This window comes from Dysidea avara, chromosome 6 (genome assembly GCF_963678975.1).
Source record: "Dysidea avara chromosome 6, odDysAvar1.4, whole genome shotgun sequence".
NCBI classification, from domain to species: domain Eukaryota; kingdom Metazoa; phylum Porifera; class Demospongiae; order Dictyoceratida; family Dysideidae; genus Dysidea; species Dysidea avara.
The window spans coordinates 11,196,319-11,215,088 of NC_089277.1; the positions used below are offsets into that span (position 1 = coordinate 11,196,319).

The 18,770-nt window shown below is 38.3% G+C and overlaps 1 protein-coding gene across 1 annotated transcript in view; it reads left to right on the forward strand.

Annotated features, from left to right (window-relative positions):
• The window catches only part of LOC136258479 (protein dopey-2-like), a 35,235-nt gene extending 28,901 nt beyond the window's left edge, over positions 1-6,334 (forward strand). Inside the window, exons 13-24 of the mRNA XM_066051790.1 lie at positions 225-335; positions 389-455; positions 512-886; positions 947-1,056; positions 1,115-1,264; positions 1,318-1,423; positions 3,324-3,417; positions 3,504-3,547; positions 3,698-3,781; positions 3,834-4,030; positions 4,489-4,570; positions 6,010-6,334. Of these exons, the coding sequence (XP_065907862.1) occupies positions 225-335; positions 389-455; positions 512-886; positions 947-1,056; positions 1,115-1,264; positions 1,318-1,423; positions 3,324-3,417; positions 3,504-3,547; positions 3,698-3,781; positions 3,834-4,030; positions 4,489-4,570; positions 6,010-6,159 (1,570 nt within the window). The 3' untranslated portion in view covers positions 6,160-6,334. The remainder of the gene's footprint in view (positions 1-224; positions 336-388; positions 456-511; positions 887-946; positions 1,057-1,114; positions 1,265-1,317; positions 1,424-3,323; positions 3,418-3,503; positions 3,548-3,697; positions 3,782-3,833; positions 4,031-4,488; positions 4,571-6,009) is intronic.
• The last annotated feature ends 12,436 nt before the right edge of the window (positions 6,335-18,770 follow it).

An 18,770-nucleotide genomic window follows, 5' to 3' on the forward strand; every position in this document is an offset into this window, starting at 1 on the left:
CCTTTAGTTGTAAGAGCCTCCTGTGGAGTACTAGTCCTGCCCCAGGAGGATTTGCCTGAGCTGCATCACTCTTAACACCTGAGTGGGTGGTAGACAGGCTACCCATTGTTTTACTGGTTAGGGATGACTGTGTAATAACATTGAAGAGTTTGCTTTTGTTTTTACATGTACTATCTCTGTACATACGTACAGCTCTTAATATTTTTTGTCTTTTTCTTACGTAGTTCCCATCAATCAGCAGACATTTTGGTACAGTGTTATCCAGAAATACTTACCTTTCTGAAAGATTGTCATCAACACTTATCCCATCCCGAATCTATCTGTTTGTTGACAAGGTGAGTAAGACAATATTTTCAGTATTTTTCATCCCTACCTGTATACTCTGTAGCATCTTGCATGTACTAGTGTGTCGTGCCTCTAGTCCTGTAGACAAGAAAACTAGAAGAGATTTGCAGGTATACTTTCTTATGTGTAGGTATGCATATGTTTTACAGAATCTGGCATTGTGTAGGAGACAGTGTATTTATTGTGTGTTTCACTGAGCATGGCTGCTGGTGTCACCACCAGTCATGGATATGTCTGGCTACAAAGAAATAAAGTTTCTGTTCCCCATCCCTTGACTATGCATTCATCTGATTCAGCACCATCTTCACCAGTTAGATCTTTCTCTCCGGCTTTTATCAAAAATTCACCAAGTTTTGTAAAGGAGGAAGAAGAGACACCTACTCCTGCTCCAGGAGGAAGTAGTCCACCAGTTAGCAGAGAAACTAGTGCTGAGGCTCCCAGTGTTGCTCCATCTACTTCCAGTTCCTCTGCTACCTTATCTGTTCCTATACATCAACAGTTACAGATGCCTACCATACAAGCTTTAGCTGTTCTGTCCAATGTGAGTATACGTATATCATGTCCACATTCTCTATTACATCTTTGTTACTGTTTGTACAAGGTGCTGTCACAATTTGTGGATTATGTCTACAATGGCAAAGAACAAGACAAAGTCATATCATTACTCTCTGCCATACTGTACCATGTCTGGCCACATCTCTATGATCACAGGTATATGTTCTTATTATACATGCCTAATTTGAAGCTCTATCTTGTTTTTGTTGTGTAGTCCTGAGCGTAGCCTCTGCTATGACCACTCTTTGTCACTTCTCACTTCACTAACTGAGTTTCCTGTGGCTCGAAAGTCATGGAAAAAGGATACAACAGAGTATTTCCTCCATCCTAACTTCTTCAGCATGTCACCTACAAGTGTAGACAGGTACATACAACCACAGTTACATAGTTAAATGTTACAATACTTCTGATGTATAGTTGGCTGACCATCATTGACAATTTAATGGCTCATGACGACGGAACAATGAAGAATTTCTTATCAAAAATCAGACCAGCTTCTCTGCAACTGATGACTAACACACAGGTATGGGTATAGAACTTTCAAATATTTTACACATACGTACCTTGTACATATAGCTGCATAAGTTTTTTTTTAGTTTTTACGTACTTATAACAAATTTTTTCTAATCAATACCATACTGTTTAAGTAGGGATTGCCCCAAAAATTTCATGCGCCGCCCAAAATTCTGCCTTTAAAACTCATCCTAGAGACATCTTAAGCAATGAAAATCACTTTTATGGAATAGTACTAGTCCATATAATAACAAAACACTTACAGGTGGCCGAATATGGAATTTTTAAAAATTGCAAAAACTCGAATTTTAGTCTCACTGCCTCACTGCCTTACTGCCTCACTGCCTTACTGCCTCACTGCCTTACTGCCTCACTGATCGCAGTTAGTATAGCAGCACAACCAAAAAAATGTGCACTTTTTCATAAAGCCATGAAACTTTCCCCCATAAATAGTACTCCTGAATACATGTATTTTTAGATATAGTGCCATCGCTGATTTGACCTTTGGTGACCTTTACTGCCATTTTTGTACAGAAAATTGATCGTTTTTGTCTTTAACTCCCGAGACAGTAATTAACTTGTTAAAACGTGGCACCAAACAAAAGATCTTGCTGATAGGAACAACTTGGTTTTCAATAGGAGATTTCGTTCTAAAGTTATGAGTATTTTTATTAGCTGCAGAATTTGATAAATTTATACATAATTATCTGCCCACAGGTAATTCACACCTCGAGGGTAGATAAATTTATCAAAATTTTTGCAACTAATAAAAATGATCATAACTTTGTAATGAAATCACCTATTAAAAACCAAGTTGTTTGAAATTTTGTTTGGTACCATGTTTTAACAAGTTAATTACTGCCTCAGGGAGTTAAAGACAAAAATGATCAATTTTCTGTACAAAAATGGTCATAAAGGTCACCAAAGGTCAACTCAGTGATGGCACTATATCTAAAATTACATGTCATGAGGAGTACTATTTATGTGGAAAGTTTCATAAAAGTGAAACTTTCCACATAAATATCAAATTGGCAATGTAAAACTTTCCACATTGCCAATTTTGGGGGCTACGCTGCTATACTAAGTCGCAAGGCTAGAGGCCAAACAAAGCAACGTACGGCTACCATTTTATGTCACAATAACAAACTCACCAGTGGGATGTATCTTTTAGGGATCTGATGAGTGTAGGTCCTCTGCGTCTTGTCATTTCTTTTATCTTCAATCAAGCTGCTTGTCTTCTTCTTCATCCAACAAAACCATTTCAAGGTGTTAATTTTCTGTATCATCACTTTCTTTTAGCAGCATATTTAGATGCCACAGAATTATTTCAGAGCTGGATTTCATCAGTCCCAATGCTACTATAAGAGGTTATACTAGCTGGATATCTGCAACTTTGTGATTGAGATCCCGTTCACGATAGATTTGCAACCACACCCATCAAATAAAAGTCTAGGTGGACTAATAGCGAGAGGACTGAGACCACACCTCTACAATCTTACCTCATTCCTTACTGGTATGGCTAGCTGCACATCCCTGGCTGACTCGAGATACTCTAATAAAACAGTCATGTATGATATTCTAATAGAACAGTCACAAGTTACACTGTAGTTAGTTGTGCTACAACAAAAAAACTAAACAAATTAGTATTTTAAAATATTGTTAGAAGTAGGGAACTATGCAATAAAAAGTAGTGAAACAAGAGATGAATGATGGTATTACAGTATAGCTCAGTAGGAAGTCCCTACTTTGGCACATTAGCTATAACAATTATTTTGTTCAGTGCAAAATACCATCACTCATCTCTTGTTTCACTACTTTTTATTGCATAGATCCCAACTTCATTTTTTTTTAAATACTAAGAATCAGTGTGGTCCACATGTACAAGGTTATATGAGTATATAAATTACTAGCTCACCAAGATGGCTGGACTCCTCAGTAGACTGGCATTTGTAGTGTTTGCTGGGGAATTTAACCAGTACAAGGATCACATCTATGATATACAAGGTCTGTTAGTAAGCATTGTTATGCAATAAAGTTAAACTGTTGCAGACAGATGGATGGAATGTGTAACTGTATATATATTTTCACAGACAAGCTATTGGAGTGTATTGCTTCATTGGTTACTTTGCCTCAGGTAAGAAACCAGTAACAAGTCATATTCTTACAGTAGCAACACTACATATCAAGCTCACATTGTCAGTTTTTTCCTATATATGGTTCAGTATTGCTGGCTTGAGCTAGCTATTATTACGTAATGACATTTACATTGTCTCTACACATATAGGTGTTGCTGTGTTATCAGGTAATGTTGTTAAGATTCTCCCCAAAGTCACTACAACTAATATGGCCAACTGTTGCATCCGAATCAGTAAGTTTTAAAGTTCTAAAGCATTTAATATATTATTTTTTTTATTACGTAGGTTAGAATTTTGCAGTTGTTGCTCAAAGATCTACAGCAGTTGGCCACTGTACAAGCAGTAACATCTTCTGAAAAAGGAGAATGTTCTTCATCTTATAGTTTTTCTTCTGTGGACCAGTGTATGGTGTACTGTAGAGCATGTCATTTAGTGCACACCATGCTAATGATGCCAACTGAAAGACTACCACAATTTCAACAGTGAGTTCTGTAGGCAAAGTTGAACTTTTATGGGTGGATAGGTTAGAATGTGTAACGAGTGAATAAGAAGATAAGCAATGCCTAGACAAATATTATATGGTACGTAAGCATACCACTTTCCAAAGGGACGAGAAGGTGTGTAAATGCCATATAGCACTATACTATCAGTGCTCAGGAATGCATGAACAAAAAACAGAGTTAGTATATCCCTCCTGTATTATTGATACATTACCAAAAATCATCAGATTAAGTGATGAAACTGTGGTATCTCAAAATGTGCCTGTGGCTTGCCTGAAATGTATATGATATGAGTTTACACTTTGGGGCCCCTTGTGCTAGTTTGTGCGTGTATTTCAGGGAAATCACTTACAACTACTACTTATGGTTTTTCCATACTTTACCAGTTAGTGAGGTTTGCATTGTGTCTCCCCTCACAATGTGTGTACTGATTTGTGTAGTGTTCGATGGCACTTTGAGGACACTGCAGATGATGGTAGTAATCAATCGGTGATGAATGGAATTATTAAGTTGTTCAATAAGGTTTGTTTGGTTTGATGTATTGCATATGGAACTCTGTAATAGGAGGTAGTCTTGTCATTAGTGTTGCAAACTAAACTATGTATGAGCTTCAGTTGTTCATATACCTGAGAACAATAGCTAAGTCATTTGATAATTTCAACAAAACTACGGTTTAGTGTACATACGTAGATGTAGTTCTGGCTGGCAAATGTACATATGCCATGTTTAAAGTCAGCACCAATGTCATACATTTATTACCAATAAATTCTTGGGAATATGGCAATGGTGATACATGTCGTTGCAGTTTTGTAATTGGCATGTGACCATCTCCCCCCAGAAATATGAGTTCTGAAAAAATAAAAATTGGTTTACACATGTTGCAAAGTAAAATTGCTTGTTTTAATGAAGCCAGTACTCAGGGAAGCAATTAAATTTCAAACCTATACACTATCTTATTCACCTGCTCATGGAAAGTCAATTATCTTTGTTTTGTTTCGGTAGCCACAACAATATGCATTTATTTACGACGCAGTAGATGTAAGCAAGATTGCCGTCATTTCTTCATATAAGATGCCTTCATACATATATGTATAAGCAACTACAGGAATAAAACTATACCTTGTTTTATTTGCCAATTCATGGGGAATGCTTTAAGCTAAATCCCAACTCCATAGTAGTGGTGTGCGATATCAGGATTTTTATTTCGATATGTTATCGATACGATATTGGGGTAAATATCGAAATTTCGATACGATTTTCGATAATTTTTAATTGTGTGGGTGTTGTAATTGCGTGGGCGGCCGATACTTATAAATATGCTTGAAGTACACTTTACACACAAACTATTGCATAAAACTAATAATAAGCCTAGGAAACTGGTAGACAAGTTTTTAAAGTGGCTAGATAGTACAGAACCAACCTTCATTTCTAGCGTGATTGCGCAATCACACACTAAATGCTGTAGATTTATCGAAATATTCTTTGATATTTCGATAATTATCGCAAAATATTACCTTTTCGATAAATATCGAAATCTGCTAAAGCAGTATCGAAAATCGATACGATATCGACAAAATTATCGCGAAATCGATATTTTTTCGATACATCGCACATCACTACTCCATAGACCAATGCAAACGGAAGCTACGTATGGCTGTGAATATAAGTGTCTATAATTTATCCAGTAAAGTTGCTGAATAAATTGATTTCTTCACTCTTCCTACTGCCTAGCGGTAAACTATACTCGTCATAATAGGCTGAAACTTGGGTGACCCATTCCTTGAGCACTGTATGATGATGCAGTGAAAACACAACTGAAGATATTTAGAAGTTGAGCAAGTTTTTTCTGAGACGATCACATATTTTATGCACTTGACTGTGTATTATGATGTTATTGTCATACAAACTATGCAACTTCTCACAGTGTTTGTTATTTATTTGTCGCATTACGTTTCCAATAGATTGATATGACATTGATAACACCAAAACAACTGGCTACTATTCTAAGAGACGTCAGATTGATTGTTCGTACTATTACCACTGACCATAACCAACTACTGCATTTGAGTGATATTGAGGAATCCTTGAAATTGACTTTTCTAACTAAGTAGGACAACAGGTCTCTGTATATAGTATAATTTCAAAATAATTTTTATATTATTCCTGATACAGGTAAATAGGGTTGCAATACTGCTATTTTATAATTACATGTATTTAGTGTGTATTATCATAATCAAATCATCTTACAACTGTAATTTGTAGCACTTAAATTATGATATCTACTACTGGTACTATACAGTGAGTGAATCGTCACAATTTATGTTATTTTGTTGTAAACTAATATTTTACCCAACGTTTTTAAAAACTAAACTGCCACTAGTAAATATTTTTTATGTTCACAGTACCATGTGTGACTTACTATATGTACCTTAATATTGTAGCTTTAACTAAATTGCTCGTAGCATCAAAAGTCTAGAAAAATTTCTCCCATTGCATCAGTGCTGCTTCAAAAGATTGAGGTACATACCACTGTTGTATTGGAGTAGTTTATCTTGCCTGACTGCTTTATTAGAGTATCTCAATCTTTTAAACAAGATTTTTATATGTTGCTATTGTGTGAGAAACTGTTATTTAGCATTTAAAATTGACAGATTCCAGATTCAAAAAACCTGAAGTTTCTGTTTCCAAGTAGTGTGTGTAAAATCCATATGGGTTTTCTATAACCCCCTGGGTATGTCCCTGAACTATAGTACAGCAAATGAACCAAATTTCAAGCCCTGTGATTGTGGTCCAAACCATGGGTTATTAAACTTCTCAACACGAACATAATTATGGGTTATAATAATAAAGTTGTGCTAGCTTAATCACAAGAAGCCATGAGCAATGAAGCAGTGCATGTACAACATATTTACTACTGATCGAACATCAGAGAACAATTCCCAACATTTTGTCTTAATTGCTATAGTAATTAGTATAGCATGGTATTCAACTTCTTTTGTTTTTATGTACAGAGCTACAAGGGACCCACACTAGCATTTTGTAAACATGCATGTAGGTGATGTCTTTCTGAACCATGACATCCCATTTTGTAAGCAACAGAAAGTTGGGTGAACCCCAGTTCAAAATGGCATAGTGTAAAAGATACATATCTGACTGTTGGTTACATTATCACACTAACAATTTTCTTATGAACAATGGAACTGTAATAAACGTGTAGTCAGCAGGAAGAAAATATCCATATACTTCTAGTGGTCTCTGATATCTGCAAGTAGCTACTGTATCACCAACTGAGTTAGCCAAACATCCATCTTGATGTGCTTCAATCTGTCTGGATAAATAGAGACATTCTGTGTATTGTCCGGATAATGTCCGGTTGTCAACATTATTTCGAGCACTGTCAATTTATCAGAGTTCTCTTGTATTGTATCAACTGCATTATCGCTACTTATATTAACTGTTATTATTAATGTTGTTGCTAAGAATAATATATTATTATATTTTTAAAGAATTACTACAGTCAATTCATTACCCATGCAGAGTGATTGCATTGTAGATCCCTATTAATTCTGTGGATACCACTCAATTCTGCAGTAACAGCATGTATATAATTAACCATGGGTACATTCTACATGAACTATGGATGTAAACAACACACATGTACACATGCATGTATATACATTGCACATGTACAAGTATACCACATGAAATGTCGTACGTATGATGTTGTACAGAAAGAAGAGTCCCTTTTATGTTGCACATGTGTAAGCTTTCTTGCATGTTGTAAGATAGCTGACATTTCATACATTTTGACAAGCTGGAAGGTCATTGAGAGGGCATTGAGACCTCCCTTCAGATTGACCCTTGAACTGCGAGGAAATTTATTAAAGCAACAGAATGTGATATAAACTTACTGCAGGATGAATCACAGAATGATACAGGAGTTACTTCAGAAGTAGTTCAATGGAAGGAGTGTGATGACCAAGAGCTCCATTGTTTGTGAGAAAGCTGTGTATGAAGTGATCTAAATCCACAATAGCATAGTGTAGCAATAAGCTACACAAACAACAGTGCAGGCTTCAGGCTATATAGCTGAATACACACATCATGTTTGTTTGAGCCCAAGGGCACATTTTATGTATGTCAGTGTTACAGCTGTACATTATGTTATTGCACTTGTGAATTTTAGAGGGATTACCCTTCATCCACCTCAGAGTCCCAAATCCTATATCCACTGGTTATCATGTAGTACACTTGTCTTCCAGTGTGATAAGTGAAATTTTATGCAGTACAACACAAACTTGACATGTTTCCTGGAATAGAATCATGTTGCACATTTTGTGCAACTTCCTTACTATAAGATAGGTGATATTTCATACAGTCAGACCCATTGGCTATCATCACATGCATAGGAATTGTACATGTACTATAGAAAATATTACATTTCCCATGCAGATGAACACATTGAACAGACCATGGCCAGTTGAGCTGTCCTCCTACACGTGTCCTCCAGGTCTGTAAATGGATATTCATCCTGTGATTTTGTGTTACAAAAACTGTGCACCTTGACACATCACATCCTTATAAATTTTTACTTCAGCTAGGGTAATTTGGTTTTCCCTTATCCTGAGTATTCAAACCATCGTGCACATTTCTTGTCATGTTACTTAATCTACATCATGTTTTTGTGGCAAGGGCGCGCCACATGGGCGAGTAGCTAGTTGCCCACCATGAAGGACCGTGTTGTTTGGTGTTGACTGGACTACCACTTTAGCTCAAGTGGAGCACTACAGTACAACTTGTCTAATCAGGTCACTGCATAGAGAGCTCACCTGTCTAAACTGGCCATTATAAAAATCCCCATATGTGCCAATTGTGTACAAAGTGACCTGTTTAATGCAGCCACCTCCTTACTGAGGTCAGAAAATTTTGTCCCTGTGATGACCGGAATAGACAGGTTTCACTGTACTAAAATTAATAAAGACGATGTATACAACTGTACAACATATTCATACATATTAAACATCAAAATGACCTAAGGTGGTGTGTGTGCATGCATGAGTTCATGTATGTAGCTACGTACAGTATGATCTCTATGGTAATGATGGTTTTCAATCAAAATAGTTGCTGATGTAATTGCTGTGTCAGGGTCGATGGTTCAATCAATTGCTGAGTCGATGTTGGGTTTTGGTCTGGGGGCGAGACTAGGCTTTTTGCTGGTTATTTAGCTAGGTCATGTCTAGCGGTTTTTTTGTTGGTTTCCCCTCACCTTATGCAATTTGTACCCTGACGTATGTGGCCCTATATTAGTCTCGCCCCCAGACCACTTTCTGAGTGTGAGACTAGCCCTATATATAGCCACTATCCAGCACGGAAGCTACGTGAGTTTCGACACAGACATTGAGGTGCGCGGACTCGGTGATGAAAGTCTTGTGCTGTACTGTGCTGATTGTGTGTTGGCTATCGCAGGCTGCTTCTCACAAGTTTCGTCACGATGTGAAAACCCAAGGTGGACTCAATAAGATCTATAACCAGCGGGTAACTAAAGTAGAACACGTTACTAGGCCAATGGGCAGCTCAGGTGGTAGTGCAAAAGTACCGTTTGTTCATCATCATGGAACGGTTGTAACGACAAGCTCTGGAGACCGATATTTAGTTCACAAGGGCAAGAATTATGGCCGATCCAGTGAAACGGTAGTGACAAATGCGCGTCACATGTCTGATAAATGGCGCACCACCGAGACAAGGAGTGTTCAAGGCCGAACCGTGTCGGACTTTGTGAAAGCTGGAGGACCGAAATACAGCGTTATTAAAGATAACTGCATTCATGGTGCGAATAGGATGACTGGCCTTGGCAAACGATAGCTAGACCAGAGCAACTGTATACACTGATTGACATCATCTAGCTATTATTTAGACTAATCTTTTATATAGCTAGCATGTAGCTACAACTGCAAAGCATTTATACACTTGTTTATCATGTACTAATTATTCTGTAACATGTATGTAACTATGTGCCATTCGGTACTAGTTTGGTGGTGCCTTGTGAGATTAAGGGTCTATAGTGGATTGCATGCTGCATGCAATCATTGTAACAGGATACTGTGTCTGTTCACTCATCAGTCACCAAACTGCATACTCAGTTGTATTCTAGCGAATAATTCATAAATGCATTGCTCAAGACCATGCAGTGGCGGATCCAGGATAGGACATTTGGAGCAAATGCCCTCCCACACACATGTGGAGTAGTCATAGCTACTTCTTTTGATTAAAATACTAAGCTTTGTCAGGCCAAGATCAATTTATAACTCACAAAAATGTGCACATTTTACTAGTATTTATTACAAATTCATCTAAAACCAAAGCAAACCAGTCAAACAAATAGCTAAAGGATGTGCGCATATTATTATTTGAACAAAAATTGATCAATATGATAAAATTTGTGGCTTTCCCAAGAATTTTTGATAGTGAATGACTATCATGAATCCCATACAAAAGTGCGGATGGCAAATGTGGCTTGAACTTTTTTTTAAAGGAAAGAGAACCGGCTCTAGTTGGCACTCCACTCTACTCTATGTTAAGATGTTCTATAAAATAATCTTTACATCTACAGAGCTACTGAAAAAGAACCTACAGAACACAGAATACTGAGCTAGAAGAGAAGGAAGCAACAGAGGCTTAATTTGTTCTATCAAATAATGCATGGAGAAATTGGCTTATCTTTACCAGAATACATTCATTTGACCACCAGACACACTAGACATCATCATCCGTTTCACTTGATTGTACCACCGACAAATACCGCCACCTATATGACAAGTTACTTTCCGAGAGCCATCTGGGAATGGAATTCACTGCCACCGTAACTAATGGAACTGAACACTTTAGCTACATTTTCACAGCACCTATAATTTGTAGCTAATTGTTTGGGCTTAATCAGCTTTGCTGCCTGCCCTCCCCCCCCCCCCCCCCCCCCACCCAAATATTTATTTATATTTAGAAAAGAAAAAAGGAAATGGGGCTTAAACAGCCCCAAGACACCCCTCCTCCGGTGCTAGGCCAACTGATGCTGGAACATGACCTTAAAGGAATGACCAGAGGAGGAGCAAGAACCCCTTATGCACATGATGGCAGAGTGCAATAAGGAAAAGCCAAGACGGCAGCGAAGCCAGCTCATCACCCTACAGTAGAGTGCCGGATTTCCATTTAGGTGATAGGAGGAAGACCAGGCACTTGTAAGCCACAGTGGTCCATGGAGACACCCATGCCTCCAGAAGTTGAAAAAACAAGAGGACTAAAATTCCCGTGTTCCACCTCTCGCAGTCCCGGAAGTGCTCTCTCTCCTCATACTGACGGCGCCAAGTTTCATGCTCGAACTATAATTATAACTCGCCACATAAACTGTATGGGGTGAGAAGCGCGAGTAGGATTAGGACAACGTTTTAAAACATTAGGTTAGGGTTAGGGTATGGGTTAGATATATAGTGATACTATACTGATTTACATTTGTGACATGCAGTGTTGGGCAAGTTACTTTGTCACAGTAAAAGTAACTAGCTAATTAGCTACATATTACTTACAACTGAACTATTTAGTTAGCTATAGTTACATATTACTTACAACTGAACTATTTAGTTAGCTATAGTTACATATTACCCATTAGTAGGCATTCCAGTATCCGAGATTTTTTAATAAAAAAATTCTCCGTATATTCCCCAATAGAACCCTGGCACAAAATGACAACTCGTGTTTAACTTGGGATTGTTCCGTCGTCCGAGCTCCAATGAGGATGAAAATCGCTGTGGGGTTTGTCCACACGATGATCATCATGAAAATCTTAGTTTTATCGTGCGCGTTACATATAAGTAAGTTCTGTGTTGTTTTCTAATCTTTTCAAACCTTGTAATGTATGTAGAATACTTTAAAACTTTAAAAAACGTACTGTCGGGTGGAAGGTAGTCACTGGTGCTTACTTTAAAGTGTGTAGTTACTTCACTCGGGTTAGCGATTTTCAGCTCCAGAGCAATTTTCTGATGGCTGTGTCATCAGCTCAAAAGTATAAACCACTTCAAAGTCGGCATAACAATGCCATAATTGAAACCACAACTCCACCGTAGGTATTGTTGCATCATTGTGGCACCTCCACTTTAGTTGTTTACCTTTATAAGTTGTTAACTTGATGTTTTTACCAACTTGAGATAGCCACTTGCCTATGGGTATACACCACTGTATTGAGAAGTGTGCAGTAGGTGAAATATATTTGCTCACCACAAAGCATACAAAGATCGTTGAGATCCAATAAGACCTGAAGTTACTCTCATTACATGTACAAATTTGCAGCTAGGAGCAACTGCAGTTTCAAGATAGTCCAGATTGCTAGATGGCTTCCTGATTCAATTGTGCCATTTTTCCTTGTAAAATGTATGGGGAGCCCTGGAGAAAAATGTACCTTTTTTCAGTTTTTAAGCACTGTGCATGCCAAAGTAGCTAATTCCAGCCCAACAAACTATATATTTCTGAGATCGACAATCAATACTCTATCTATTGAGCATATAAAAAGCCCATTTTTCCAAAATTTAAAAATCGGTCTGGAATGCCTACCATTAGCACATATTTATCGAATCACGTATTGTGGTTGTTGGCGGTTAAATATTCATCGAATTACATTTAGTAGATGTTGGTGGTATCGACATTGTATATAATATTTGGCAGGTGGTCAGGTTGTTTCATCACGTGATCCGGTGCACGTGATCCCATCTCAGCGCAGGTTGGTGACAGGCGCGTAGACGCTATTTCGTTTTCGAGCCTTTGTTGTAATCTGTATGGCTCAATGTAGGATTTTTGGCCCCTGCAGCTAACTCGAGCCTATTTGGGCGAGAGTTCCATAGCCCAAAGAAAGCCCATAGTGGGGTAGCAGGGGTTCTATTAAGTCAGGGGCGGATCTAGGATTTCAGAAGGGGGGGGTACTTACATAATGGTTGGTTGGCCAAGAAGAGTGACAAATGTTTAATACAACTAGCTATAGTGTGAAGCACACTCAGCATGTGGAGCATGCTCTATCTAGGGGGGTCTGGGGGCAGGCTCCCACAGACAAATTTTGCAAATTCAGTTTTAAAATTGGCAATATTTTTGACTGGGAAATGATGCTACTTTGTATAAGTGAGTGTAGCTGATGTTTGAATGCTACAGACATAGCTGATGTATGAGTGCTACCGATGTAGCTGATGTTTGAGTGCTACCAACGTAGCTGATGTTTGAGTGCTACCGATGTAGCTGATGTTTGAGTGCTACCGATGTAGCTGATGTTTGAGTGCTACCAACGTAGCTGATGTTTGAGTGCTACCAACGTAGCTGATGTTTGAGGGCTACTGATGTAGCTGATGTTTGAGTGCTACCAATGTAGCTCACTTTGAGTGCTACTGATGTAGCTGCCAATTTACCTGTCCCTGACTGAACCAGGCCTAACTATCACCCCCCCCCCCCCTCCTAGGGGCTAGACTTAAACTGTGGAATCCAACCAGTTTAATTTATGGTCAACTAATCCATAAATTCCTTCTGAAAGAAAATACCAGCAACCTTACCCTAAAAGGCCAGGTACCCTCTACGCACTCCAGGATTTACTATATTTCACTCCCTTCCGTGTGAAGGGAGGAGAATGGGTAACCGGCCCTGACTGGTTTGTGCATGGGGACTTCCGGTGGTAGGTGATAGCTCACCCGGCGAGACGATACTGGAGGATTTACTGATAGAATCAGTTGTGTTGATCTGTGTGCGCCGCCACGGCTAGAGTGCTATTGATCAAACTAGTGCTGGAAACTTGCTTGAAGATCTTCATGGTCACAATCTGGTGGTTATCACTGTGGTTCGCGGGGTAACAGTAGAAGTTGATACCCTACTAGTCATCAGGATATCGTTTCGTTTGAGGTAGAAATAAAATGTCAATGTTTTCCGTCTCGCACTTTACGCACGACGAGTTGAAGTTCGATCACACGAGCCAACAAATAGCGCCTTTACGTCACGTGCGTGATTGGCTGGAGGCGTGCGTGATTCTTTCGTGCTAACCACGGTTAAGCTATTAACCTCCATTAAAATATAATAATATTACATATTATATTACTTTGTGTCCACAGCCTTAAGCTGTCACGTGTGAAACTACCACCTTATCACATGACATGATTGCGTTGTTGGGCAATGTGCAAATCTTGGTTATAAGTAAGAAGTTGACAAGCTTCATTCAGTAGGCTTCATTACTTCTATGCACACTATTAACAGTATGAAATCCACACCTTATTGTAACTGTACACACTAACAATGCACATGTAAAGATGCTTTTTCAACACCTTAGGAGACATTTTGCACACCTTAATTACCCACAACATAAAGGTGCTATATATATGTACACCTTGTTTAGTAAACACCATATTGGTATCCCAGATAATATTATTTTAAAATGCATTGTAGCTACTATTGAATCTGTACAATAAGCAAAAAAAAACAGTACAAGTGTACTGTGAAATGCAATGCATCTGTGTCACTGTAATGCATATAGTTTGCAATTTTCTTTTTCTTTCTTCAGGTATCTCCTAGTTGATACTAGCAGCCTCTAGGATGATTACTATAATGCTGCAGTTGGGTAAATATTTTAGATGAAAGCTGCAAAAAGAAATCAACAAATTGTTATTAATAAGTTACAGGTATGTGTTACCATAGAGGAAATGATATCGGGGTTCAAAGATGTATGAACCTTCTGTGGTGGGCAAGTATTGTTTACTGGCAGTAGGTGTCGGATTACATCTGGATGATACAACCCTGTCTCATTCTGTGGAATGTATGAACTAGTCATATCATGCATGACTGCATCTAAAAATTATTTAATGAAGTATACTATGCTTAATGCTTTGACTTTTCTTGGTAGACATCAGCCTGAGTACTTGTTAGTCTGTAGTCACCACAGCCACTCCCAGTTTCCTTAAGGACTCTACCCAGTTTGAATGTAGAAAGGTACCTGGCAAGTATGCAGTCTTCAAATTGTTCTAAAAAGAGTAGCACACATCATATAGTTTAGTAAAATAGAAATATATTTAAAATCCTTTCAGTGATCAGCTAGCTTGAGAGACTTTTCACAGGAATTTTAGTGGGAAGCCATTGGGTATTTCTCCCACATTTTAAGTGATATTCACAAGCACTTATTACATAACTGACCTAAATGAAAGACTGCCAAACAAATACTTTGTAACAGTTGGGAGATGATAAACACTTCTTACCCAATCATCACTGTTGAACAACTGTCAAGAAAACAACATAGCACACTTTAGGTTTGCTTAACACTCTCATTGCCTTCACTCAAAGTGCTGGATCATTCTTAGCTTCCACTTCATCTCCCCAGGAAGGAAGGAACACTGTAGATATTCAGACCATGGATATATTATGTGGTGCTGTTTCTGTGGTGGTCAGTCCCTCAAGTCTGGTGTTCCAATGATGTTATTCTGTCTGGCTGCACTGCAGCTAGATCTTCAACATTTGCACTGTTATGCTTAGCCTTGAACTCATTCACTCCAATTGTCAGATTCAAATATCAGTTAGCGCTACACTTTCACATGAGATCATGGCATGGTATCTGACTCCACAGAATGTTTGTTGTTGATGTCAGAAAGGGACTCGCACAATGACATTAAACAATCTCTATTATATCTTCACATGATCAAAGCATAAACTGTTGGATTCACTTAGTGTGCAAAAGGTACTTGTGAATGCACACACACACACGCACGCACGCACGAACGCACGCACACACACACACACACACACACACAGATCCTCACAAAGCCACTGGCCCAGACAATATACCCACATGCCTACTGAAATAGCTCAGTCCAGAACTTTCTCCAATCCTCACATTGACCTCTCTACACCAATACCAAGTACCAACAAATTGGAAAACAGCTATCATCGTCCCTGTACAACTGTAGCATTCCACTGCCCAATATCATTAGCCAGTGTTTCAATTGCTGTAAACTACTTGAACACATCTATATGCACATATTTTCTCACCTTAACGAACATCAAGTACTATGCAATAGCCAACATGGATTTAAACAAGAGAGATCCTGCGAAACTCAATTATTCTTAACCATCAATGACTTGGCAAAAATCCTAGACAATATAACTTACAAACTGATGTAACTTTTTTAGACTTCGCCAAAGCTTTTGACAAAGTTTGCCGTTCCTGTTTAATTCGTAAACTTGATCACTATGGTATACGAGGTAATGTTCTATCCTGGATAGAAAACTTTTTAACTCAAATAACTCAGCATGTCATCATAGAAGGTCATTACAGCTCTACAACCAATGTCACTTCAGGAGTACCTCAAAGCTCTGCCCTAGCTCCTTTACTGTTCCTATGTTTTATAAATGACCTACCAGAGGGTATAAAAAGCAAAATAAAACTGTATGCCGATGATGTACCTTTGTATTCAGCAATCACAACAACAGATGACTGTCACCAGTTACAAGCTGACTTAAACACCTAGAACAATGGGCTAAAAAGTGGAACATGATATTTAACCTTTCCAAATGAGAGTTTCTTAGAGTCACTACTAAAGTGAATCCCATCCACATGTCTTACTACATACAAAATGAAAATATTAAAGAAGTACTTCATGCTAAATACCTAGGAGTTACTATAGACCAGCACTTAACATATAAGACAGCTTACAACAAAGGCTAACAATGTTAAGAGCTTTCTACAGCGAAATCTAAAATCATGCCACCCCGTCAACATCAAAGTCACCCGTTAGCAAAGTATGGTAAGGTCAATTCTTGACTATGCATCAACCATTTGGTCACCATACACACAGAAAAACATTCAAATCCTAGAGTCTGTGCAAAGGAGGTCTGCTAGATTTGTATTTAACAACTACTCACCTTATGACAGTGTATCCAACATGCTTACTAATCTTGGCTGGAGTCCTCTTGCTGATAGACGAAATGAACATAGATTAATAATGCTATTCAAAATAATTCATCACATTGTAGACATTAATGCTGACTTTTTCCCCACCTCACCTTTGTACCTACTCTGCACGTTACACTCAAAGAGATGTTTATAGTTGCCAGCAAGAACTAATGCCTACTCAAACTTTTTTCTCCCAAGCAGTATTAAGCTGTGGAACTCTTTACCGGATGATGTTGTAATTGTTTCAGACCTCAAACAAGGAATAACAGGACTGTTATCTTAATTGTAATATAATTACTATGTGCATACATGCTCCCCCAGGAGGCCTGCACAGTAATAAAAATTAAATCAAATTAATCCTTTCAATAACCATGTATAGCTACACCTGTATACTACCAGCACATAGCTACACATGCTGTATAGTGAGTGACTATAGCTACTGAGTTCAGCTTTAATTTTAAGATAGGGTACTGCTCACAGAGAGTAGTCAACTCAGCTGAATTTCCAGGGGATAGTGGCATGATCATAACCATGCTACCCTCAGTGCATGTAGTTAACCACCCAGGGTTTAAGCGGTGTGTATTTTATTTTAGCTGTTTGTGAGTACTACAGCTACTCACAATAAAACACACACTTATAAAACCAAGTGATTAACTCCATGCATTTAGTTAGTCTTACATTTGTCACCATGCCGTTATGCATAGCTGGTAGGAAATATAATATTATTTCTTGTGTCATGGCATTGACTTAGTCTGTCTAAAATTCTATTTTACTGATGAAGCTCTGGTGGCTCGGCTTCCATAACAACACATAAACACTGCAGATGGATGGAGGTGACTGCCTGTTCAGTCAATATCATTCCATGGCTGATAGCATTCCTAGCTTCTGTTTTGTCCTCCTGGGAACAACCAAGCTGTAAAAAAAGAGTGCGGCCTCCAAAAAGGCTATGGTGAAATAAGATGTGAAATCCGAGAATGCGGCCAAGAAATGGTTGTGATGGTAGCTTAATGGTAAAAATTTTAATAATGACAATTCAGGTGAATTTTGTGTAAGGACCAAGCAGTTTCACCTGAATTGTTGTTATTAAAATTAACCTACCATCACAGCCATTTCTTGGCCGGCACCTTGGATTTCACATCTTTTTTCACCATAGCCTTTTTGGGGGCCACACTCTTTTTTTACAGCTTGGCTGTTTTGGATTAGATATCACTTCTTTTTGTATAGCCCAAAGTCGACCTATGGCTGGCTTTGGGGCTTTTTAACCTAACCTTTTTTTCTTTGCCACAGAAGGAAGAAAAGATTTAATCAGAATCATAATCAAGATTTAAAGCAGATTTTAATACTTTAACTATTTTTGATTTTATCAGTAATTATACAAATTATATATTACATACATAATTCATGTCAGATTCCTATAGAATAACTTGCAATTGTTTGCAGCTGATTTCTCTGCTGGGTGACTTGCAATGTAGCTGAACTCTCTACATGGTGATTTGCATGTAGCTGAACTCTCTACAGGATTCTCTGTACAGGGTGACTTGTTTCTAGCTGATCTCTCTATAGGGTAACTTGTTTGTAGCTGAACTCTCTACAGGACGGTTTCTTTGTAGCTGATCTCTCTACAGGGCGACTTTTTTCTAGTTGAACTCTCTACAGAGTGATCTGTTCATGGCTGAACTCTCTACTGGATGACTGAACTCTCTACAGGGTGTTTTCTTTGTAGCTGAACTCTCTACGAGGTAATTTCTTTAGCTGATCTCTCTACAGGGT